The sequence below is a fragment of the Leptodactylus fuscus genome, chromosome 5 (genome assembly GCF_031893055.1).
Source record: "Leptodactylus fuscus isolate aLepFus1 chromosome 5, aLepFus1.hap2, whole genome shotgun sequence".
Taxonomy (NCBI): Eukaryota; Metazoa; Chordata; class Amphibia; order Anura; family Leptodactylidae; genus Leptodactylus; species Leptodactylus fuscus.
The window spans coordinates 76,369,904-76,396,046 of NC_134269.1; the positions used below are offsets into that span (position 1 = coordinate 76,369,904).

The 26,143-nt window shown below is 41.5% G+C and overlaps 1 protein-coding gene across 1 annotated transcript in view; it reads left to right on the forward strand.

Annotated features, from left to right (window-relative positions):
• The first annotated feature begins 399 nt into the window (after positions 1 to 399).
• TNFAIP8L3 (TNF alpha induced protein 8 like 3) overlaps positions 400 to 26,143 on the forward strand; it is a 55,651-nt gene continuing 29,907 nt past the window's right edge. The window contains 2 exon segments of the mRNA XM_075273449.1: positions 400 to 506; positions 508 to 554. Of these exon segments, the coding sequence (XP_075129550.1) occupies positions 400 to 506; positions 508 to 554 (154 nt within the window).

Below are 26,143 nucleotides of genomic sequence, written 5' to 3' on the forward strand. Positions count from 1 at the left end.
CAACAAAACCTGCCCTCTGGGAGAAGCCGGCTCAAAGACGCTTTAGACAGCGATAGACACGTCTGAACCACGCCATAGCACTGACAGGTATTACAGAATGCTTCTGCCCCGACATTCTGTTTTTCTAGTACAGGGATGGCATTAGGGGTTCCCCTGTGGCTATAAGGCTGGCATGCACAGGCTACACGGAGGCTGGTATTGCAGGCTGTGCTCGGGCAGCCCACACAGCAGGCACAGGGCTAGGATGATGCCAGCTAGGATTCTGCAGGAGAGTCACACAGCCGCCACTGCTGCCTCCAGACGTCTTCTGATTGGCTGCGGCGCTTTAGGCGGGGACATTCTGGGCGTTCTGATTGGTTGCTGTGCGTTCCCTAGTCTGCATCGCTAGGAATCCTAGGGATGCAGATCCGCACAGCTCACCCGGAGCCAGAGGCGGCGGAGCTCGGCAGTGTCACAGGCAGAGAGCAGTGCCCGGACCGGCAAGTGGCACCCCGGACCTCACCCCACCATGGACACGGACTCTGGGGACCTGAGCGAGGGGGAGCTCTCACCAGGTAACACAACGCCAAACTTGTATGCCGCACTAATGACACACAGACCCCCGTCAACTTAATTGGAATGGGCGGGAGCCTAATTTGTGCTTGTAATTAGAGGGTGAAGCCATTCTGTGGCTGCCCTGCAAAGGGTTAAAAGTAGGGAGCACAGTGAGGCTGAGGGAGTTCTGCTCCACAAGTGGGGTTGGAAGTTTGGGATGTGACCTGTGCCGTGCCTGAGCACCGGTCCTCTATGGGGAGCAGATTGGGATTATATCACCTGTGCAAGGTCCACACTGAGATTATAATCTGCAGGCAGTACAATACACAGCTGCACCAGCCAGGAATAGCACTGGGCCATAGGAAGTGCATGTATACTGATGTAGTAGAGCTGGAGTTGTTGTGGCACCTGTTTGTACTTACAGACACCCCCCTATGTAAACCTACAAAATGTACTATGAGTGGTAGGAAATGACCGGCTCAGCTCTGCTACATTCTAAGTTCCTGTCCATACATTACACTAATGGCCTCCCCCTGACACTCCAGTTTGCTGATCTAGTAAAACCTAGCGCTTTTTTTCCCCTAAAAACCTCTGACAATCCAATATTCTTTAGTATACTGTGGTGTCGGATTGGTTATCACCAACCAGGTGTATTGTAAGGGAATATTCACATAGAACTACACAGATTTTCAGTTGCACCTATTTCTGTAGCAGATCTGCAGGGTGTGAATTCATCCTAATGATTTTGTACGCGATCAGTTCGCAGTGGTCCAATCAGTTACTATATATTTGCCGGCTAGGTGATTCTGATAAATGATAGACCAGGATTTTGCAGCATCTTCTCCCAGAATCTGAGGCTCTCAGTCGATTGTACCTGTGTGTTATTTTACCACTTTCATTTGTGGACATGTATCGCTGTGTTAATACTGTGCACACTTTATGGCTTTACTGTTCAGTGGTTTATGTCTCAGTTCAGCCAAACCTATGTTACATTTCTGAAGTTGGCAGAATTAAGAGGACAGCTCTGACACAGCGGGGGACAATGCAGCCTGACTGGGCTGTAATGTACGAGTCCTCTTTTGATTTGTCAAATCAGCAAGGGTATCAATATTAAAGCTCAACATTTAATAGTATTGATAAGTCGGTCCACAAAGTTGTCTTACCCACAATAAGAGAGAACCAGATATAAGGAACAGTCTTATCCCGGTTAGTAGAGTTGTTGTTGGGATTCAATGTTAGTGGGTGGGATCTTGTTCCTAAGACCGCCCTAATGTCCTACAAGTATAGCTCCTGCCCTTACAAGGGCAGTCCCAACAATAGCCCTACTGTGACCCTAGTAATTGATAATCCAGCTTTTCTCTCTTCCTAATGAGTTTTGTTAATATTACGCCATGCAAAATACAAAGTAAAGACTCCTCAGAGGATAATAAAAAAAAAAAAAAAAAAAAAGTTGACCAAGAGGGAAAAAGTAGTGAAGTTCCTATCTGTCTGAGACGCTTAGAGCCATTGCCATTCTCCTGTAGTAGCAGGTTGGAGCAGTTATTAGAACGAGATACTGATAAAACCCCATTTCTGTTGTCTTTTACACCACCCCTTGGCTATTGCTCTTTCATAGATCTAAGATCACCACTGGATCTGTATTTTTGGGAGCCATTTGGTTATAAACCGGATGTTAAACACAACCTGTCATGTCCTTTTGCTTATGCGGCTTTACATACCGATAGCCAATACGACTGAATTCAACACCCTGTCGGTTTTCCCAGTATTTGTGCTAGAGCTGGAGATATCGATGCTGCTAATTTTGGCACTGACATCTCCCTGCTGTCAGAAGGGAGTTCCTCACAGCTTGGCGTCATTGCTGGGCTGTGAGGAGTGACCTCCTGACAGTACTCTAGCATATAGCTGAGCTCTGGGGAATGCCCCTCCCTTTACAAGTCTATGGACAAGTAGGGGGGGCGGCGGCGGCGTTCCTCAATGTTAGGTGATGACACTAAGTCGAGAGGTGGTAACAGTGGTGAGATACCTGTACTGAAATTAATAGCCCCATATCTCCAGCCCTGGGGTAAATACCGGGAAAGCCGACAGTGGGTTGAATTCAGCAGACTGTCGAATTTCTAGCGGTATATAAAACCACATATGTATGAGGACATGAAAAGTCCTCTTGAAGTAGAAGAAGTGCTAACACTTAGTAACATGTTCTCTGGTAAAACTTTCTCTCTGACAGCTGTTGTGGAAGGAGAAGGCATTCAGACAAGGACATGACTATGCTATCTGCAGTGAAAGCAGGGTCATTCTGTGCCTTTAGCCCGATGGCTACAAATCAGCCTTCTGTTCTGTGGATCCTGGTCAAGGGCCCTGTGATGGTGTTAAGGGCAATCTCTTTTTCATTAGGATGATAAGCTTCTCTCAGCCTGCTCAAGGACACCCGACATGGGCACAATAGTTAAGAATTCTTGGCCTAAACATAGTGCTAAAATTTTCTATATGCCCGCATATGCAACAAGAAAATCGGGATTGTGCTTAGACATAATTTCCAACTCTTAATTTCTTAAAAGGGTTATGCAGGGAAAAATAAAGCTTACCAGTGCATTCCCTGCATTAGATAAGCATTATTATTAATGTGTATATATAATGTATACGTTGGCCTCCCAGGGTCCCAGTGATCACCTTCGTCAGGAGCTAGAAGTCTCTGTGTGCTGCATTCCTTGTTGCTCATTTGGTTCTTTGTGATGTCACAAACTCCACTCTTCTCTCCTGGAGGTCCATAATGTAGAGCAAAGTTGGTCAAGATTCTTTCTTTGGTAACATCCAAGAGAAAAACCACAAGAGCAATTCTTCTCCATTTGAGTGGTGGACACGTACTGGCACCTCTGAATATTTAGCTTGTGCAGATTAGGTAGTTAGGTCTACAAGCTTCCTAAGTTGATATTGGGTGTTGTTCTAGAGGGGTATCCTGGTATTCAATTGATAAATAGCTTGAGTTCCGTTCTTTGGACTAAAAAAACTCTTAAAAAGCAGCTGCCCGTGGACCCCATGGACTATTTTGGGGTCCGCCCAATTTCCACCTGAAGTAAGAAGGGGGAAAAGTCAATTATCAGGTCAAACTTCATCAGCTCCTATGTAGACCTTAGTATGTGGATAAAATGTAAAGTATCTGATGAATCAAGTTCATCAGAACTTTTGGCTTACTGTAAGGAATTAATTACTTTTAAACTTTAGAGGAGTATATTGAATGTTAAAGAGGACCATTCACCTCCTGGGGCACATGCAGTGTAGTACACCGCTAGAAAGTCGACTTTCCCGTCCAGTGTCCCCGGTGAAGAGCTATCGGTGCCGGTACTGTAGCTCTTCACTGTCGGAAGGGAGTTTCTGACAGTCAGTCAGGAACGCCCTTCCTCACAATAGTGTCTATAGCGCTGTACTGTGAGAGGGGGCATTTCTTACCGCCCATTGTCTATGGACAAGTACTATCAGGAGGGATGGGGGGGGGGCGTTCCTCACCGCTCTCCACAATACAGCGCAATAGACGCTGCTGTGAGGAAGGGCGTTCCTGAGTGACTGTCAGAACGCCTTTCTGACAGTGAAGAGCTACAGTACCGGCACCGATAGCTCTTCACCGGGGGCACAGAATGTGAAAGTGCACCATCTGCTTTCTAGCGGTGCATAAAACCACATGTGCCGCAGGAGGACCTTTCACCACCTCCAAGTCCAGTACATCATTTAACATTCACTGCTCCACTGATTCTGGCACAGTTGTAATTTCTTCTGTAGTCTCCACCATTCCTGAGCAATCAGTGTAGTTAGTTTTAGTGCCTGATATACTATTTAGGCTCTGTATTGTCAGGAGGGCGGTGTCAGGCAGGAGCAGACAAGGGTGTGTGTTTCTAAGCTCTGACACTGGCTGCCTCTGATTGGAGCTCTGAATCACACCCCTGTCTGACACTGTCCTTCTGACATTGCAGAGCTTAAAAAGCACATTAGGCACTGAAACTAACTGTCCTTGTTACTTGGGGGTGGGGGAGATTCCAACTACGGTGGAATCAGTGGAACAACCCCTATTTACAGATGCTAAGGTGGGAGGTAGTGAAAGGTCCCCTTTAAACCAAATTAAAGGGTGTCAGTCAGCACAGAATTGAGATATAAACTACTCACAGTACCTTGTAGGGCAGTCTGCACAGTTTACAATTAGGTATTTCTTATTCACGACTGCTACTCAGTTCTGTAAAAATTGTCCTAAGCAGATGAGAAGAAATGGATTTGGTATTGTTGCTTTCTATCAATGGGCTTTACTATCTGCTGCTCAGCTCTGCCCCCTAGCTGTACTGTGCATGTCTGGTGATGACAGACTGCCCCCATCTGAAGCCGTATTCCTCCACGTTCGGGTGCGGTATGTCATCAAGAGGCTGAAGGCCCCCTGCCTCACCACCGTTCTACTCTATGTCCAGAGGGTAGTTAAAGCCAAGATCTACCACCCGCTGCCTGAGACAGCAGGACAGCACCTGACATCATTGAATTCTGGACTGTTGGGAGGAATGGTCTGTCTTGTGGCCAGGCAAGTCATGAGACTGAATTGTGGCAGTGTCTATAGACAGCAGCAGTTGGTGTGACAGATCCCCTTTTAAGTAGAACGGAACAATCTTTTAGCCATTGTCCCAGGTACCTAAATAGAACGGCAGCAGTATAAAGCCGCACAATAAATCAAATAGATTGTGTTAAACTCACATACCGCCATATGTTTCTTTGCCCTTTTCACCATTTATTTGATTTAAAGCTTTCTTTCAGTTGTTTGTTATTTTAGCCAGGAAGGTCCCATGGATATGAGGAGGTAGAAGGAACAGTCTCTTATGTAATAATATATGGTCTTGTATTACACTTGGATTTCATTGCCAGAGTGGTAGTTAAAGTGATAGATCGCAGTAAAACTATGGCAATAGATTTCTTTACCAAATATGAGCATGTTTTTGTGCACCTCGGTCATCTCCTTATTCTCACCTTGCCTTTTTCCCTTCACGTAATGATATTGTTACTTCTTTAGCCAGTGACAGATCTTAGACTGGATGGTTATAATAGGTAATAGTCAAACATTTCGTGTTTATTTCTGTGACGTTCTCAATCTAATATAGCCATTTCCTAGGTATGCCGTATTCTGGGATGCCATAGTAATCTCCACTCAGCTTTCGTAGACTCCTGAACAGCCAATTTTCATTGTTATATGGAATCATAAGCTATTTGGCAGTCAGGGAAGTAAGTGTCAAATGTATAACTGGCATCCCAATATTCACCAGTTTTCTAGACTCCTAAATAACTAATCTGCCTAGTTCAATGAGCCATAACTTTGTTATTGGGCAGATTTGCTATTTGCTGCAGGTATGCTACATGACCATATAGAAGCAAAGAACATCTCTTGCTCATGTACAGTGCTGATGCCTTCAGTCTTTTTTTGGGTTGACAGAGATGGGTGAGTTCATCTATCTTCATCAGTCTCTAGACAAGTGGTTCCCAAACTATGTGAGGCCGAGAGTATATGTTTGTGACCCGCTTATACTGTACTTGACCCCATTCAAAAAACTAAGTCCCTACAACACTCTAATCTGCCGCCCACCAGCGTTCGGTCTGTATTCTGCCTGCCCTCCAGCGTTCGGTCTGTATTCTGCCTGCCCTCCAGCATTCGGTCTGTATTCTGCTTGCCCTCCAGCGTTCGGTCTGTATTCTGCCTGCCCTCCAGCGTTCGGTCTGTATTCTGCCTGCCCTCCAGCGTTCGGTCTGTATTCTGCCTGCCCTCCAGCGTTCGGTCTGTATTCTGCCCGCCCTCCAGCGTTCGGTCTGTATTCTGCCCGCCCTCCAGCGTTCGGTCTGTATTCTGCCTGCCCTCCAGCGTTCGGTCTGTATTCTGCCTGCCCTCCAGCGTTCGGTCTGTATTCTGCCTGCCCTCCAGCGTTCTGCTTAAATTCTGACTCTAGTCTTCCATCCTTGAATCTCCTGCCTCCATTCTTCTTTTTCTTTCTTCATGTACATTTTGTCCTCGCTGTCTATGCTAGCACAGTTTGAGTAGTTTACACAACATGACCGCCACCGTTATGGTGGCTTCTTTTTCCAAGGTAAATTGAGGGAGTGAAGAGGCCGGCAAATGAAAGGCAAAAGCCAATGTTTATTGACTCTCACAAGCAGGAAGATGGCTGGTAGGGAGAAAACAATCACTCATTGGCCGTTAATTGAGAGATTCTGCCACATCCATCAGTGGCCATAGCGGGACCTTAATCACCTCAGGGGCTGCGACCCACACTTTTGGAAAAGGTGTGGTAGACTTTGAATAGAGCAGCAGCGTGGGACAGGTGTGCCATTGGAACAAGGGGATGTTGTACCCTCTGGATACTCCTGGTTTCATTCCACCCTCCAAACTTATACTGAGAGGGAATTTAGATTGTGAGCCCTATGTAGGACAGAGACTGACAATTTTCAAATATGACAGCTTACTCATGTATCCCGAATGAAAAATACATCTGCTGTGTGGTTGATGAAGTATGGGAGATGCAAGGATTTTCAAAGCCTCTCTACCTGAGGTTGAGATCCAGTAAATTGAAAAGTATATCCAGCAATTGATCCCGTATATAAAACTTAACTTTTATTGTAAAAATTCAGGAACATCATGCAGTCCATTAAAAAATTAATACCAATAGCTCATGATGACAGAACAGAGCGTCTGGCTGACGCGTTTCGGAGCCTAATAGCGCTCATTACTCAGGCTATGAATAAGGAGTGCTATTAGGCTCCGAAACACGTCAGCCAGATGCTCTGTTCTGTCATCATGAACTATTGGTATTAATTTTTTAATGGACTGTATGATGTTCCTGAATTTTTACAATAAAAGTTAAGTTTTATATACGGGATCAATTACTGGATATACTTTTCAATTTACTAGAGACTGACAAAGTCTGTTAAGTGCTGTAGAATATATCAGCGCTATACAAATCAGAGAAATAACGGAAACAATGTTCGCCTAAAAAAGCTGTCACTCGCTGTTACCTGTAGACCCCATAGACTGTTATACTGAAATTGGTTGAGCAAAAAGTCCTGCGTGCAGGAGTTTTCTCTTTACGATTCAAATGGAATTTCAGGCGGCTTTGTGTGAACCTAGCGTAACTTAGCACCTTTATTTCGCGTAAAAAATGTGGCATATTTTAAAAGTATCTAATACAGACGATAAGTGGATATATCATATGTGCCGGTTCTTTGCCTCACAAGGATTTCCCAATACATATACACATGTCTACTTAGGTTTCTGTCTGATGCCATCTACACTAAGGAGATTCTACGTCTTACAAATAACGTCATACAGTAACTATTAAGTAAGATATTCATTTGGAAGCTCAAGTGTTCTTTGTAGGTGCAGCATGTTCTCTTACAGCTTGGGTGATTTATTAGAATTTATGCCAGAAAGTGGTGTAAGTTAGAGGTTACTACCTCTTAGTTGCGTAGATTTGAGGTCTAGCAATGTGACTTATTAGGAGGTATCTTAATGTGCCATATCTCCAACCTAGCGCAATGGGGATCAAGACTGGCATATAAAGTGCCAAATTTGATAAATTACCTCCAGTAAACTTGGTGTATCTTCTAAAAGCTTCATTTCAGATTATGTAACAGCATTTACAAATCTGCCCCAAAAAGAACACTTGAGCTTTCAAAAGAATATCTTAGTAAATAGTTACTGCATTTGTAATTAGTAGAAACTCCTTAGAGTAGATGGCATCAGACGGGAAAACCTAAAGAGACATATAGATATATATTTAGGGCAATCCTCAACAATCAATGATATCTTTCTGTCAAAGCTCCTAATCCATGTAAATTGACTGGCTGTTCTACAAAGCTCATCGTCTCATCCTTACCGTTTGGGGAAGAAACCAAGCTGTTAGAGACACAGAAATATTAAATGCATACTTAAGTGAAGACGTGTGCCGTACATGCGCGATTCCTTAACATACATAATCAAAATGTTTACCCTTCAATCTGTCAGGCGAGAACGTTCATACGCTGTATAGCTTGTCAGGGAACACTACAGCTACATTGTGAGATACAAAACCTGAATAAATCAGAGACAGGTTAATGATGCTGAAAATGACAAAAGATTTGCCAGAGGAACAAACTGGTGACAATCTCTTGTAGGATAATTGTGCTGCTCTCTCTACGAGATTCCCCAGTAAAGCTGGAGCCAATAAACCCCTAATTATACTTGCTGTATAATAACATGTTATGTGTGACATGCTGTTATGTAGTCCAGGCCCTTTCCGGTAAAAAGCAATGAATGTTTATTGCGCAGCCACTAATATATCATTAAAGCGAGAAGCTCCCGGCTCCTGATTAGTGTAATGACTGTGGGCAGCAGTAATGCCGCTCGCTGCACTCCCCATACTGCTCTCTAGACTCACACACTGGATTTTACCTAGCAAAAGAATAACACCAGCAAATATTTTGTCTTCCTTTGCTAAGGGAGTACAAAACCCATTCATCCACTTTTTTGCTTTTTGGAAAAGCTGAGTGACAGCTAATATATATGCTGTTATAGGGGCTAAAGCTGTCAAAGATCTAGGATTATTTACTGTAAAAAGGGTTTCTAATGATAGAATCCCCCTTTAAGCCCTCTTTTTCAAAGGATAGGGGGTAACTTCATGACTGGTTGGAGATCTGATCATGGGGACCCCCACTGATCACAAGAACTGGGGTGTTTTACAGAACCGTTTGTGTGGATCGGCAGATCTGAAGTTTGTGCTGCCGCTATTTTCATTTCAGTGTGAACTTCCGGAAATACAGAGCTTAGCTGTGTTCATTGAAATGAATGGTGCAACAGTACGCATGCCAGTTTTCTGAGGCATCCTCGCCTGCCTTATTCCCTGCCTTGCTCCGCCAACTATCTTAAGTGTCAAGCAGGGCGCAAAACCCCCAAAGTTGTGCAAATAGGGCCACATGCCAAAGATGGGCTACTAGTTGGCCAATTTTCTGGTATATACAGTATGTAATAGTAAATTCTACCATTGTTTAAGGGAAACTCCTCCCTCTTCTTCTCCTCTCTCTTACTCTACCCATAGTGACTGACTTATCTAAAGGGCAGACAGAAATGCCTGGAGAATACCAAGGTGCTACGTCTCTGTTTTTCCAACTCCAGCTCCAACTTCTTCATAAATAACCACAGTTATTTTTTGTGACACAGGGTTGAAAGAAGAATAGGATTGGTAGACTGAGAGAACATGATATATTTATTAATACAATTTCTAAATGTCTCCATATTACTATGGAAGTGAATAAGCGACAAGCTAATTAATTGTACAGTCTTGTAAATATATCACATTTAATGATTTTATTTTCAAGAACATCTTGGAATCCTTTCTACATTCTACAAACATTTCTACCATGTATAACTCCACAGCATTATTCAAGAGCCAGATCAGGCCTCTGAAATACCCGTTGCTTGCTATTTTTTCAAGATTGCATTTCTGAAAGGGAAACTGTCCTTAGCAATGTATTACTGTTTGCTTATATAGCCTTGCATATAACATTTGTAGTAGCATGTTGGCATAAATATAGTATAAAAATAACATACAATAAAATAATACTGATGCGTTTAGGTGGAGGATGAGCTGAGAATGCACAAAGTTTCCTCATCCAGTAAGTACAGTAAATAAGCTGCTGGCCTGACAGCTTGTTATCATAAGCAATGCTACAGACAAGATAAATAATGTAAAATATTCTTCTTATACATTGAATTTTGACAATGTCCAGAAACTTGGAGGGTGAACTTGCTTTATTATTTGAATATCACTTTATGTACTTTCTGAATAGCGTGTAACTTTGTACTGACATGTAACCTCGCTTATATAGGCCATAAATGCCTGATTAGTAGGTGGCTGATACTCTTGGACTAGGGGTAGGGAACCATCGGGTCTCCAGCTGCTTTGAAACTACAACTCCCAACACGCTCCATTCATTTCCATGGGAGTTCCAAGAACAGTAGAGCAAGTATGCATGCTGGGATTTGTAGTTTTGCAACAGCTAGAGAGCCGAAGGTTCCCTGCCATGGACCAATCATCTGTACAGAGCCGGTTCTGGCGCCCGTCATGTCAACAATACGGAGTTGGAAGCAGAAATTTCTGCCCACTGTATGGCGGCCCAACGCCTTGACTGCAGCTCTGCTCTCAGTCTGTACAATGGGATTTGAGCTGCAGTGAAGGTACTGGGCCCCTAGACAATGGATGGAGCTTTTTGCTGCCAGCCCCATTTTGTTTACAGGGTAAGTACCAGAATTGGCTCCATGCAGAAGATCTGTCCAGGGGCCGGGTGTTGGCCTCCTATTGATAAAGTGTTTATGGTCTATTCTGATGATAGGCTTTTAGAAAAAAAAAAAGTCTGGGCAAGTGTGATAACATGTGGACATCCTGCATAGACTTCTACGGCTTGCCTTTAAGGGAGTTATTTAGATATAGATTGAGGCTGTTATAATCTTATTAGGGGTACCCATTGGAAAGATTCAGGTGGTATCAGTCACTTGTCCTGGACTGTAGGCTACATTGCAAGACTATTGATCAATGCTTTTCTTACACTAAGCTCACACTAGCTCCAGGTGTCCGTTCTTCTGGACCAGAAGAAAGGACAAACAGACTGCTAAAATAGAGGACATCAGCGGAGCCCAAGGGACCACATTGACTGTAAAGGGGTCAGTCAGATATTTGTTCTTTTTCACTGAAATCGCTAGATGGAAAAGTCGGGTTTGCAGGTCTTTTTTGTTTGGTAATTTTAGTTGGACACTGTGACAGTCTAAGGGTGCATGCACACTACGTAACGCCGGGCGTGTATGAGAGCCGTACACGCCGGCGTTACAGCAGGGCTGCCGAACACTTCCCATTCACTTCAATGGCAGCGCTCGTAAACGCCGCTGTTACGAGCGCTCCCATTGAAGTGAATGGGAAGTGTTCGGCAGTCTGCTGTAACGCCGGCGTGTACGGCTCTCATACACGCCCAGCGTTACTCAGTGTGCATGCACCCTAACAGAGACTCTGAGGCATGTCTAAATCTAGTCTTGCCTGCACAACCCAACCCCCTTACTCTTAGGTGTTGCTGGAACATAACACAAGATAACTCTGCTATATATGGACAACAAGGACTTAAAATGCTGTGTCAGTGAGAGAGCCAGTCTTGGTCCTATCGCAAAGCCGTGGACCAGAAGTAAGTGGTTAACTCACAAATACAACCGTTTTTTTTTTAAAAAAATTAAAACTTACTTTTATAAACTTTTCTAATGGGCAGGAGAATAACATTTTGAGTGGAAGTGCTACTTTAAAGGGATCGTCCGGGATAACCTTTCTTTTTATATGAGATTGGGGAAGGTGGAAAAAAAACATACTGTCAGTGCTCCGGTCCATTCCTGCGTCGTCTTCCGCGGAATTCCTCGGGACATCCCGTGTCGACCTCCGCGGTCACGTGCAGCAGGAGCTTCCACCAAAAGAAAACGCCAGAGCAGCTGGACTGTATCACACTACGAAAAGCTGGAGCACCCATGGACAGGTGAGTTTGGACCCCCCCCCCCTTTTTATTTATTTTTTTTAACCCTCTACGGCCTCATAAAAAAAAAAAAAAAAAAAAAACACAAAAAAAACCCCCACATTCTTCTTGTTTGAAAATTAGCTTGTGTATAGTGTAATTTTCCTGCATAATGTAATGACAGCTTTATTGTGAAGTTATATGCTCCCAATAGCAGCACTGGCTTCTGCTCTGCTTTGATGTACACAGTGTTTCCTATATAAACAGGAAGTCAGCATCACAATTGTTTTGTTCATACAGGGAACACTATCAGAGGAGCAGAGAAAATGTCATTGCTTGTAAGGGGGAGCATGTGACCACAATAAAGTTGTCAGCAAGTGATTTAATAGAAGTACATTACACACAGGTTCATTTTCAAAAAAGGAGGGGGGGGGGGCATTATATATATTTTTGTTTATTTAATTGGAGTGCTTCTTTAAAGTATATGGCATTATTCATACAGTGAAGAACAGTATTCATCACTTGCCTGGCTTCATTGAAGGAAACCTCTGCTCATTTGGTAATATGACCGTTTGTAATATTTGGCAGGGTGCAAGGTTTTTCTTCGTGATGAATCAGATGATGATGTCAGCTTAATATTATATAGACACTGGTTCTCTTAATCTTTGTAGACTTTGCCCCCAAAAAGCTGCGCTGATTTCCTCAAGCCAAAATTCTGAAATCATATCTTAAAATGGAAAATGAACTTTAAGAATAAGACTCGTTTTCCTCAGAACAGGGGGCAGACCACAGCATCTTACAGACTGACTTCTGCCGAGTTGTATTTTAAAGTCACTTGCCAGCCAATGTCCAGATTCAGGAACACATGATTGTGCGCTGACTGCTATGTGATTTCATGGACCATGGGTCATTACTTAAGGAATGTAACAGGGTTAAAAATGAATCTGTCACCCTTTTACAAATTCAGGACACTTAGGTCATATGATGCTCACTATTTGACACAGAACTCCTATGTTTTTGTTGTTGCCATGGGTTATTGCTGACAATATTATGGTAGCGGTACCTCCTAGTGACCGGTGCTCTGTGCACTATAAATTTGGCAAGTCTTGTGTGTCCTTTCTGTTATTTATGCTATAATATGCTATTTTACTTGATGTCATGTTGTTATGATTTCTACTGTCAAAAATGTGATTGATTGCTAGTTAGAAAGCGTGTTGCCACCCTGCCACTAGCATTACGGGCTAACACTCTGGGTAGATTAATCTCCCGCTACTGTATATTGTCACTGTAATCTATTTTTGTATTATATTAATGTGACAGTTTCATCTATGTAACATGTAATGGGCTTGTGGTTGAAAGTGACAAATGCCAAGACATGTTGAGCGTGATAACACTGCAGAATCCAAGTTACTAGTTAGAGATACTGCCCTTAGGATTGAGAATTTTAACTCCACTTCCTGTGAATCTGTCTGGTATTTATAAACTGGACTTCCTTAGTAACAGGGAGTGAACTACAAATTAGCTAGAAGGGAGACAAGTAGTGGAAGAAACTTTAGAGGTAGGTGTTTTTTAGCCAGAAAACGGCAACATTTTTTGAAGTGCATTACACTTTTGTGCAGAATCGCACGTTCTACCAAATGAAACTAGGTTATCTGAAAACTCAGTGACCACTTGAGGGCTAGTTCACACAGGGCAAAATGGATAAGGTTTTGACGTGGAATTCGTGTCAAATTCCTGCCGCCTCCCATTGAAATCAATTGGAGCTGGTCATTTCCTTTTTCCACGAGCGGTTTGTTCCCGCTCACGGAAAAAAGAAGCGTGCTGCCCTTTCTTCAGGCGGATCTGATTCAGCCGCAGCGACACCACCCTCTGGACTAGGCCCATTCATTTGGGCCCAATTCGAAGCTCAAAGCCGCGACAGAATATGTTCACGCAGAACTCCATGTGAACTAGCCCTAAGACAGTTGGCTGCTGCAGGAGCCTTTGCCCTTTTTGACATCCTTATTAATAGCTACCCCCTTGGTGAATCCCTGCCTCTTATTCAATCACCTTCTGAAAAAAGGAACCAGTGAGAGAATAGCAAGTGTTCTCTGCAGGATTTCTACAAGAACAAGACTTTGTGCCAGGAATATGCAAAAAATGCTGCTGACTGGTAACCATATCTGTCATTTTTGTAACTTTATAAAACACAAGATGGAAGCTTTCTTCTGTCTTTGTTTATTCTTCAAGCAGAAGATAAAGTCCTGCACACGCAATGACAGATCAGAGAAGCAAGATGAAAATGAGCAGATGTGAACTTAGTCGAAGACACTTTTGTTTGTGGCAACTGCAGACAAAAAAAAATACTTATGCAAAAACTGGAATGTGTAAATGGACCCCAAGAGAAGTAATCTCGCCATAGTGTGACCGCAGAGCTGTGAATCAGTCAAACACAGAACAAAGGGTTATAAAGAGAAGAAACTCATCTCTCTTGCTTAGACAGCTAGGTCATTGATCCATATTAATATCTTACAGCATATTGGATACATACTGGGATTCACACTCGTAGGAAATGAAGCCGGCATTCTGATTAATTATTCTCCCTGGAACTGAATATAATAGGAATACCTTCACATTATACAGTGGGGATCCCTGCAGCAGTTTTATTTTTAGACTGTTATTCTTGCATATAGATGTGTCCTTCAGTTGCATCATTTCCACATTGTGTTGTATTCTATTTATTATGCATACACTCTTAGAAATGAATGTATTTAGTCTGGTTAGCAGCAGAGCCCTGTCTGAATCACATCTACCAGTAAGAAAGCAATGTCTATGATGCATGTACGGTAATTTAATGCTGTACATTTTAGAGACATTTAGCAAACAGCAATTGAAAGTTTGGATAATACTGGTACATTCTGTAAGTGTTGTTTTGAGGGTTCACTATATTTTTCCATTCAGTGTTCCAATGTCATTTGTAAGTCTCTGACTTCCAGGGCAGTCCCCTTGTTTAATGAATTCCAGGCTGGAAGTCAATGGAAACCTATTACAAGCTGCAGATGTCACTTCTGAAGTTACTACAGCGAAAATGTTTAACTGTAGGGAGTAACCATTAAGAAGTGCAGAAGCCAGGGAATAATGTTCTTGAGGAAATCGTAAAACTAGAACAAGGATTATAAATATTGTCTCAATGTGTTGAAGACAATATGCCTCACTTTACTAAGTGGCTGCAAAATAATAATAATAATAATAATGCACAAAGTCAGGAGGATATTGAGCAAAGGAAATCTTGTAATTTTCATCTGCTTTTAAAACAATCAGTGACCTCCTCAGTTTACTCTTACATGGCAAATCTAGCAAGTGCTATGACTAATCTATAGCTAACAATTTATTCTAGAGAACAGCAAATTCATGGAAGTAGTTTGGTGGCTGCCATCCACTTAATCACTTTTTGAAGTTACAATAATCCATTTTGATTCTCCTAGAAATTGTATGTATGGCCAGGGCTCCACATAGTGTAAACGCAGCGATTCTGTGGGGGGAAAAAGGGGGTGTTTTATAGTCCCCATTACAGAAAACAATCTGCAGCGGACATCATATTTGTAAGTCACAGCATGTCCATTATACCTATGGAAATGCTGGCGGTTTCCCTATAGGCATAATTGAAGCATAAAGTCTGCAAAGGAAAACTGTGGACTTTATGTGAAAAGTGCTCCGGGAAAAATCACAATGCTTTACCGTTGCAGTTTTTTTGGCAGCGCTTTTTTGCTGTAGGATGCTATGCGGGGCCTTAGTATGTCAATTATACCTACGAAAATGTCTGCGGTATCCCTATAGGTATAACTGAAACAGAGAGCCTGCAGAGGAAAGTTCTGTGGACTTGATGTGAAAAGCACTACAGTAAAAATCACAATGCGTTACCGCCGCAGTTTTTCCGGCAGTGCGTTATTTTGCTGTAGGACACTATGTGGGGCCTTAGCCGCATGCAAGATTTTCTCTTTTGTTTTATAAGTAAACAAACATGACAAAACATGAAGAAAATCATCTTTTATTGGTGTGGGGATTGTAGCTCGGTAGCAGCAATGGTGCGGACCAATGTTAGAGCCCCTTTAACTTCAGGCAAAAGAATGTCAAACAAAACCCTACTCGTCTGAGCACTAAAGTACTCACTGTATGTGTGGCTTACTACCAACCAGAAGAGTAAGCAAAAACAGCACAATACAGTCTCACCAGACTCTCAGTATTTTAGGACAGACCCATATGCCTCCTCTCACTCCCAGGATCTGCCCTGAAGTGCAAACTCTGCAGCCTTTATCTTACAGCATAATAGTATAATAAGTGGAGGTCCAAAGTGACACACAAATGCAAGCATTTTGACAGTCCCTGGTGTCAGTCAGAAGACTGGAAAAGTAGAGGGAGTTGTGCCAGTGACAAGGACAAGTAACACTGTTTTATTTTTTTAATGTGTGATCACCTCCCCTCTTCCACCACTTATAATACGGTGAGAAGGTAACGGGCAAAGTGCTAGACTCCAGGTATATCGGCCCCAGGTTTCTGACGTATCTTGGTCCAGGTCGGATTTGGAGTAGGCCTCAGCCCAGGTGTAGATCCTGGGCTCATTAGTTGGTGTGAAAAGGTTGCAGATCCTGCATTGCAGTGCAGTTCCATGAGGTGAAAGGAGGTGTGTGGTTGTGTCCTGTAACCCTGACGCTGGGTTCACACTAGCGCCCGGAGTCCGTTCTGAGCTCACGGCCAGACATCTTTCAAACCCATTCAAATGAATGGGTTTGAAAGAGTCTTGCAGCTTTCCGTCTCCTGCTCAGTTTTGTGCAGGAAACGGAAACCTGCATGAACGGAGACTGGGCGCAGATGTGAACGAGCCCTGAGTCCAGTGAGACTATATTCCTTGTTGTGTTCGTGTGGCTGGAAGTAAGTCACACATATAGTTTGGTTAACCTACTGTTTTGTCAAAAACCTCTTCAAAAACTTCTAGTGGTTTTTCCGCCTCCCATTGACTCCTGGTGGGTTTTTTTCAGGCGGAATCCGCTTGAAGAGATGTCACGTCGCTTCTTTTTTCTGCTAGCGGAAAAAAAAGCTAGCGAAATACATAGAACTCTATTGTGAGGCGTTTTTTGGAGGCAGATTTTGATGTGGATTCAGCGTTAAAATCCTCGCCAAAAAACTCTGTGTGCACTGACCCTTACTGTGTCATAGTTCATGAGCACAGTTTTCAATCCCCAATTTTATCTTTTCACATCTTGATTTTGTTGCCAGGGTACGGTTAGTGATGCACCGTATATACAACAATAGTATAAATTTAGACTGTTACTCTGGATCAGCCTAATGTGTATTGGTCCTTCCCAATTTTCCTCCAAGAAAAGATGTTTGAGGAGGGGGTCCATGTGAAACTGCATTGTGCAGCTAGCCAATGTGTGTGACCACTGTTATATTCTAGTTTTACATCCTGTTCCACATTTTTAGATATGTAATTCATATTCAATGTTAGCATAACTTTATTATCTTATTAGATTACATGATACTATACACTGCTTGCTAAATTTCTGTTGCAGATCCCATGTGGTGAAAGAGACCTTTGCTTTAGATCCATGTCAGAGGTCTTTATGTAAAGCAGGCTTCCTTCAGGCTTTAACGCTTCCTAACAATTTATTAATAATGTGTATATGTCTGTGAAATAAACAGTAACGGCCTGTTACCTCTGTCTGTAGCCAAGAGATTAGAATGTGGTAGAAAGGCCAAGTGTAACCAGTGTCTTCAGCACGAAGTGTAAACACGTTCAAGCCATAAAACATGTTTTAATGATTAAGATGACTGCACATCCAAGTGAGCGCTGAGCTGAGGAGTCCAGCACTACCTGCTTCATTTTCTCTTTAACAAGTGTGCTGTAAGTATTCAGTGCCTCATTACTCCTCTGCATCCAACATGTAATTGTTTTATAGACTGCTAAGTAACTTCATTTTACAATATGTTTTATACAGATAAAACTGAGGTGTGCGCATGTATGTATATTAAATAAACTCTGCACCACATCATCAAAAATAGCAATAGTCTTAGAAAGAAACCTCAAATTAATGCTTGGCGCAGTTTAGGCACCCCAAAACCTCCAAACAGGATCAATGTGTGCCCCAATTTCCAGACACTCTCTTTCCCAAATGGACCTCTGACAGCTTAAACTGTCTAAAAGGGGGGGCTACTGTAAGAGGAGTCTAGGACAAGGGGAGCGCCCCAGATCATTGATAGTATCCTGTTAGTGGTCAAATGTTATATGCTAAGCTAGTGACTCTCACCAGGTTCCCTAGATGTCTCCGAAATCATTGTTCAACTCCAATTAATGGGACACTGTCTTTGTCCACTTGCTGTGGAGAGCCCTAAAGAGAAGGAAACTGAATGCTTCTTCACTAAATGTAGAAATTTAGGATGTCTCACTTAAAACTTACCTCCCCTTTTATTTGACATATGTACACACATAGCAACTGATCCTAAAAAGTAACACTGTATCTGGTCATTATATGACTTATATTTTGCACTTTCTAAGTTGTAGTTGGAAATTGCAGTTCTCTATGAAGTGGTGGGTGGAAATCTTGACTTATCTAGGTCGCCTTTAATACTTATCCCCCCTTACCATGTACTTTTTGTAGAGACGAGTCAGGTGACCTGCAGTGGATCTAGAGAGGCATAGATCAGTGATTTTCACAGTGAAATGCAGACTTTAACAGAGGGAGGGGAGGAGGGGAGTTGCTTGATAAGAACAGACCTCACGATCAGAAACCCGAATGCACGTGTGAACCTAGCGTCACTCACAGAACTCTATGGAGAGAGGAGGGAAATGAGGAAGCCATTCATTTATTTATTGCTTCATTCTGTGCACTGGTACAGTCTTAATTTTAAGTATAGAAAATTAAAAGCTCTCCCTGACTCTTAGAACAGCAGCGTCCAGCAGCAGGTATCGGTGTATGTTTTCCAGCAGCCTCTTCTGTCTTCTCCATAGAACAATATGTAAAAAGTAACTCACTCTGATACATGGAGAAGGAAACTTAAATGTATTGCAAAGTTTCTTATATTCACTTGTACTATTCATGGAAAGTTTCCATAAACTCTCAATTTTAAAGCAGTTATCCGGTTTTTAAAGATGTATAGTTGATCCTTTTAGATCAGCAGGGGTCCATCTGTGAGTTGTTTCCCAGTGCACACAGATCCAGGATACATGCGGGCTGCTACGCTGCTCACTCTCTGTACTTTTAGATGCATCAGTCATGAGTCCTGCAGTTATGTCCTATTCAAGCTTATGATAAAGTAAGTATAGTAAGTGAGCAGTGCAGTGCACAGCATGTAAATGGTGCCAGGAACATGTGTGATTCAAGATGTTTACAGTGTTTACAGACCCCACTGATCTAGAATGAATGACTTTTTTTTAAACCCCTTTAAGAACACAAAGTTCAAGAGTTTGTAACTATAAGGACACATTCACAAAGGTTTCATGGCAGGATGATGATTTGTTTGCAACTACTTTAATGTAATTTGGCTCCAGTTGTTCATTTTGGTCTAATCCCATGGAAGCGTTCCAGTTTTTAGATTTTTGTTGTTGTTGTTTTTTTTTTTTTTTTTTCCATATTTGACAAATTGCTCAAAATCTCATTTTCTGAGAAACAAAGAATCCAAACAAAATATTTTTCTTGTGTAATTTGATTGCTGTTTCCAAAAACTTCAGTCAGCACAGACTGTCCTTTAAGGTCAAATCTAGGCATAATTCTATTTGTGTGGAGCCTGTCATCTAATGCTTTATCTTTGTCACATGATGGAAAACATAGCAGAAGAAATATTTTGCCAGTTGTATCTATACAGGTTGTTAGATTTTACAGGAATGTTGTCAGGCATTGTTAGTCATTGTGATCATGTAAAAAAAATTATACATTGTACAAAAAAAATAAATGTGCAGGTCTTTTAAGGGGAGCCGGTCAGCAAGAATATCAGGTAAAAACTAACGCATAGCACTGATCCGTGGTCTGATGCTCCGATGCAGAGAAATTCTGCTTTTTGTAAATAAGTAAATGAGTTTCCAAGTGCTACTTGGGGTGTTCCCTCAACTCCCTTAAAGGGGTTGTCCAGACAAAAATGAACAACCCTTTTAAAGTTTAAATAAAATGGGGGCATCTGCTAAAGTGCCGTGTTTCGGCGTTGTGTAGAAGCCAGTGATTAGCCTCAGCAGTCACATGACTGGGAGGCGCGGGATGACACCGGAGCAACAGGGACAGGTGAATATGCATTTTTTAATTTAAACTTTAAAAGTTTTAGTGAGCCATATGAGGGCTTAATGTTTTTGGAACAAATTGTTCTTCGTAATGGTAGCATCTATTATTCTATACAATTTACTGGGAAGCTGGAATTGGTAAAAATGTATTTGTGCAACTTTCTAACGGGCATCATTTTTACGCCATTCACGGTCAGCCAAATTGATACGCCTCCTGTATTCTATGTTTTGGTATGATTTTGGGGATATCAAATGTATATGGTTTCATTTGTATTTTAACCCATAACACCCATAAGTTTTTGTGGGGCCAGGTATACTTATCAGTTATATCATTTTGAGGAATGTCTGTTGTTTTTGATCATTTTTTTTTATAAAAATTTTTATTGGAGGTCATACAGTGAAACAATGACAGCTCAGCACTTCTTCTTTTTTCAAAATATTTTTTTATTATACCCACTACGGCGATCCCCATATGGGGAAAAACATTTTTATAATTTTTTTTAGACTGGGCATTTTCAGACACGGGGATACCTAATGTGTTTCACAGTATTTTTTTGTTTTTAGTTTTATGCATATTGGCCTCCTCCCCATGGGGCTTGAACCTGCAGTCGTTTGATTGCTAGTCCCATACTATTAGATATCAGAAAGGAATTAATCTGGGTGTGCCTCAAGTAGCACTTGAAGACTTAGATATGCAAATTTTTAGAAGGCTGAATTCTCTCCATTAAAGCATTAGATCATCATCAAAAAAGTACCATTGAAATCTGTGTGAATTGCCCTACAATATTATGGGGGATTTGTTCCAGATTGTAATAAGCCCAGATTCATGTCCTGGCAGGCTGTGTGCCTATACTGAAATCTGTGCCAGTTCATAACATCTGCAGATTGCCTACAGAACACTCACAACACATTAAATGGAAAAACAGACATACAGTATATATAATTTAAATAAATATAAATATATATATATATATATATATATATATATATATATATATATATATAGATATGAAGAGCTCAACGGAAAAATGGCCTAAGTCCAAAAATCAATATTGTGAGAAAAACGAAATTTAAAGTTTTAGCCTAAAGCAAACGGGCATTATTGTGGAATATATCTATCCAATGTAATCCGCTAATGAACACCGTTAATCCTAATCATAAATTGTATTATTTATTAAAAAAATTGCAGCTTCATGTATAAATATTATTTATTTAATATTATTAATTAATTACTACTATTATTAAACGATGAAGAATAATAATTACCTGCCTCCCTTTTCGGCGCTAAATATGTGCAAAAGTCGATTTAGAGCCTTTTAAACAATAAGACAAAGTTTTTACACTAATATAAACAACAGACCGGAAGTCACGATTTCAATGAAAAAATGACCAACGAGAGTGAAGTAAGTAAGTTTGTATTGGACTTAGGCCATTATTCCATTGAATGTAAATTCTTCTGCATTGAAATATATGGACTTAGGTCATTAATCCTAGGTACCTTGTAAACCCAATGCATAGAACGAGGTACAAAGAAGCTTTCTAGGTAATAATTTGAAATATGACAAAATGTGGACTTAGGCCATTTTTCCGTTGAGCTCTTCATATATAAAAATTTCATTAAAACGGTCATTTAACGCCCCATTATAATAATAGTATATTCACATCTGCATGGGAGATTCCATTAGGAGTCATTGCTGCGTCAAAATCAAACAAAATGACTGACATCATAAGATACCCAACAGACCTCCATTATAGTCATTGGAGTGCATATGACTGATCTGTCCCAATTAAGATGTGTGCTTTTCTGTTTTTTATAACTGTACAGAAAAATGGAAATTCCATCAGAGATGTGAACACAACCTGCTACACTTGTGTTATCTTCTGGGCTGCTGGTGGGCCGCTCTATGGGTAGTATGGTATTACAACTTAATAAAACCAATATAAATATGATATTGCTATAATTGTATTGACCTTCTGGACAAAACCGCCATGTCTTTTTTTTTTTATTGCAGAGTAAACATTGTAAACAAAACATTGACCACCCAAAACATTATCTGTACCCCAAATGAAAGTACAACTTGTCGCATAAAGAATAAGCCCTCACATGACTATATCAGCAGAAAAATAACAAAGTTCTGAATTGTGGAGACAGAAAATATGAAAGTAACCTAAACGATCCTGCATAGTTAAAGGGTTAATTATAACTATGCCCCCGCTCTTTCAATGCTTATCAGTGACTGACAGCATGACCTATATGACTGATCTCAGTCGCTCAATAGCATCAGCCAATGGATTCCTAAGCTAACAGAGTGCAGGGAATGAAGTGCAAGTTATAACCATTCTTTATGACTCTACTCCGCTCCTCCTGCCCTATATATAACACGCGGCCTACTGACCTGACTGGTTCCCTTTTACAATCCATGAAGATCTCCAGTTTACAGCATTGAAGGGGGAAAGCAGATGTCCTTATTACGATCAATAAAACAAGAGGTTTATTTATTCGCCTGTAAATTCACAGTTCAAGTAGCATCTTAAAGATTGATGCTTCACACGGCGGTGCAGGTGCCCACTTACTGAGGGAAGTTTCTATGTTTTAGGGCTAGTTCCCACGGGGATTCTGCAAGTGTACATTCCGTCGCGGCTGCTGCAACGGGATATCGGTGCAGTGCACGACATCCCGTCGCAGCTTTCCGCTCCGGATTAGGCCCAAATGAATGGGCCTAGTCCGGAGGGTGAATCCGCCTGAAGAAAGGGCTGCTTGCTTCTTTTTTGCACGAGCAGGAACAAACCGACCTCTATTGTGAGGGGGCGGATTTTGAGGTGGATTCAGCGTCAAAATCCGCCCCCTCTTGCCTCGTGTGAACTAGCCCTTAGAGTTCCAAACAAACAAGACACGTTTCAGTTCTTTTTATGTTCTTAGATATGTTGCTCACCGTTAATACCATTACAAATAACTTTCTTTGTAGCAGAGTGGTTATATTAAGTGGCTTTTATTAAGTTTTGTTCGGGGACCATCAAGAGCCATAATTATAATTAAATTATACTTATGAATTATGCTAATTAATTTCTGACGCTATTAAAAAACAAAAACGTAGGTATAATTGGCATACTGCAATCTCCGAAACTGTGACGCGTGGTGCCCTGGCCTAAAGGTGTTCACATGCAACAGTTTTATTGCAGAATGTAAAATTTCTGACTGCCCCTAAACAAGGCTTGCAGAAATCTATATGTTTTGAAACAGATTTTCAGTACAAATTGTCTACGGCAAATCTGGCACATGTGAAATGTGAATACACCATAATTGTATAAGGGTGCATTCAGACCATGGGCTTTGAATCGTCTCTGTGTTCTGAAAAAAGAAGCGTCCATTGCGGCCGCCCACTGAAAACAATGAAAATCAGATTCTGACTGGAGTTTGAGGTGAATTCCATCTCAAAATCCTCTCCAAATGCCCCTTTTAGAAGTACATATGCAACTAAAGGCTTTCACAATTTGTTATACGTGTTGACATTCCCCATATCCATATGAAGCTAAGAAATTATATTTTAATTTGTAGTACTAGTTACTGCGGGAATGTCTCTTTGTAGTCGTTATTTAATATCCATTGCTTTCATGTCACAGGATGAGAGCAACGGACATGAAATGACAGATGCAGATAGAGCCCTCTCTGCCTGGTGCCCGTTTGCATTCACCTCAATGTAAAACATGATGGAAGCGGTCTTCCATACCTTTTTAACTTTTCTGAGGGAAGAAAAGGTTGTGCATTCAGAACTTTTTCTTCTGTTACAAAAGAAACCAAACCTGATGGAAGACGGCGTCCGTCATGGTTTTTATATTGGTCATTAGGGATAGACACCGATGTGCCCAGTACTCTACTACCATTAATGTCCATTGCTGTGAACGTAGCCTTGCTGTTTGGTTTAATTACTCACCATTTTACGGTCAGTGAACGAACTTTCTTGGCTGTTTTGTGAACAATTGTCTTACATACATTTATTTGGTTTTTGACCCACAAATCTTTTCTCTTAGTCTGGGATTAATGGGGTTTCCACACACAAATACAACATCCTTTATCCACAGGATAAGTTGTAGATTGGTGCGGTTCCAATCATTGAGACCCCACCATTAATGAGAATGGGGGTCCTTTGTATCCCAACTAAATGGAGCATTGGTAGTGCAGGTGCTGTGCGACTCCTTTCTTCTCCGTGGAACTGCTGCTGATACCTGAGCACTGTACTTGACTATCTCTGGCAGTTGCATAGAAGTAAATGGTGCAGCAGCGCTCAGTCACATCTATCGTTCCATTCAGGTTGGGCTTACAAGGCAACCATTTTCTCCCACCAGTCTAGAACCTGTCGCCTATGTTGTGGATAGGGGAGAAGTTCTATTTGTGGAGAAACCCCTTCAATAGTCTTAATAGGCAACAGAAGGAATATGGTACAGGCATGTGCGACATATTTGTAAAGCTTTGATCACCACTTTTTGCAGGTTTTTCCCAGGCTTACTACTGGATATACTCAAGTATAAGCCGACCCGAATTTAAGCCGACTCCCCTAATTTTATCACAAAAAACTGGGAAAACTTATTGACTTGAGTATAAGCCTAGGGGGGAAATGCAGCAGCTACTGGAAAATTTCAAAAATTAAAATGGTCGGAGTTTTTGGGTACAGTAGGTGCTGGGAAAGGGGAGGGGGTGTTTTGGTTGTCTGCCTGCCCCTTCCCTGAACTTGAGGACTGGGTTGGAATTCAGCCTGGCTGAATATAGGGTATCTGCAGTGCTCCTATTAACCCCTTCACGATGGAATAGGAGCACGGCAGATACCCTATATTTAGCCTGGCTATAGTCAGACTGAATTCCAAGTGGGGGGAAAAAAAACAGTCTCAGGGAAGGGGCAGTTAGACAACTTTTTTTTCCAGCTACGGCGTTTACCGTACAGGAAAAATATTTTTATAGATTGGTAGAGCGGGCGTTTTCGGACACAGGGCTACCTAATGTGTATGTGTTTCACAGTATTAGTTTTATGTGTTCTAGGGAAAGGAGGGGGGTGATTTGAATTTTTTATACTTTATTTTTTATTTTTTTTTTGCATTTATTAGACCCCCTAGGGGTCTTGAACCCCAGGAGGTCTGATCACTAATGCAATGCATTACAATGCTAATGCATTGCAATACATTGCAAAAATCGTCATTTCTTTTGCAGGCTGCATAGAGTGCATTTTTTCAATTTCAGAATGTGTGTAGAACAAACTTAGGCCACATTTTGTACGTCAAAAAAGTTTGATATCCTATTACTTATTTGCACCATAAACGCTCCGGCATGTACACTGAATGGCCATTTTATAATGGACTCCCATCTAGTAGCACATTGGAACTTCTTTGTCCTTCAGAACCGCAGCAAACCTCATATACAGATATCATGCTCATGTATCAGAGAATCCAGAATACATTCCACCATTCCTCTACCTCCACCAATCTGAACATTTGTCACCAGACAGGAATGCTTCACCAATTCTTTGTTCCGAATTCTAACCTGCTACTTGGCATTGTACAACAGAAGTTTCAATAAGTTAATTTCTGAATAAGAGCCAATGACCACCAACCAAACATGTTTACTAATATGTCGCTCATTATATAGTTGGAGTAGTGTGGGGCCATTGGCTCAGTTTTTATGGTTCTTGGCATAATGAGGAGAAATACTTGCTGTGTACGGCTTTGAACATGACGCCTACTATTAAGCTTTCGTAGATAACCTTGACACGAAATGATCATGTGAGTGTCTTCATAAAACAGGACACGTTCAATATCACTGTCTCTAGGAAACCATAATTCAGTGGAGAA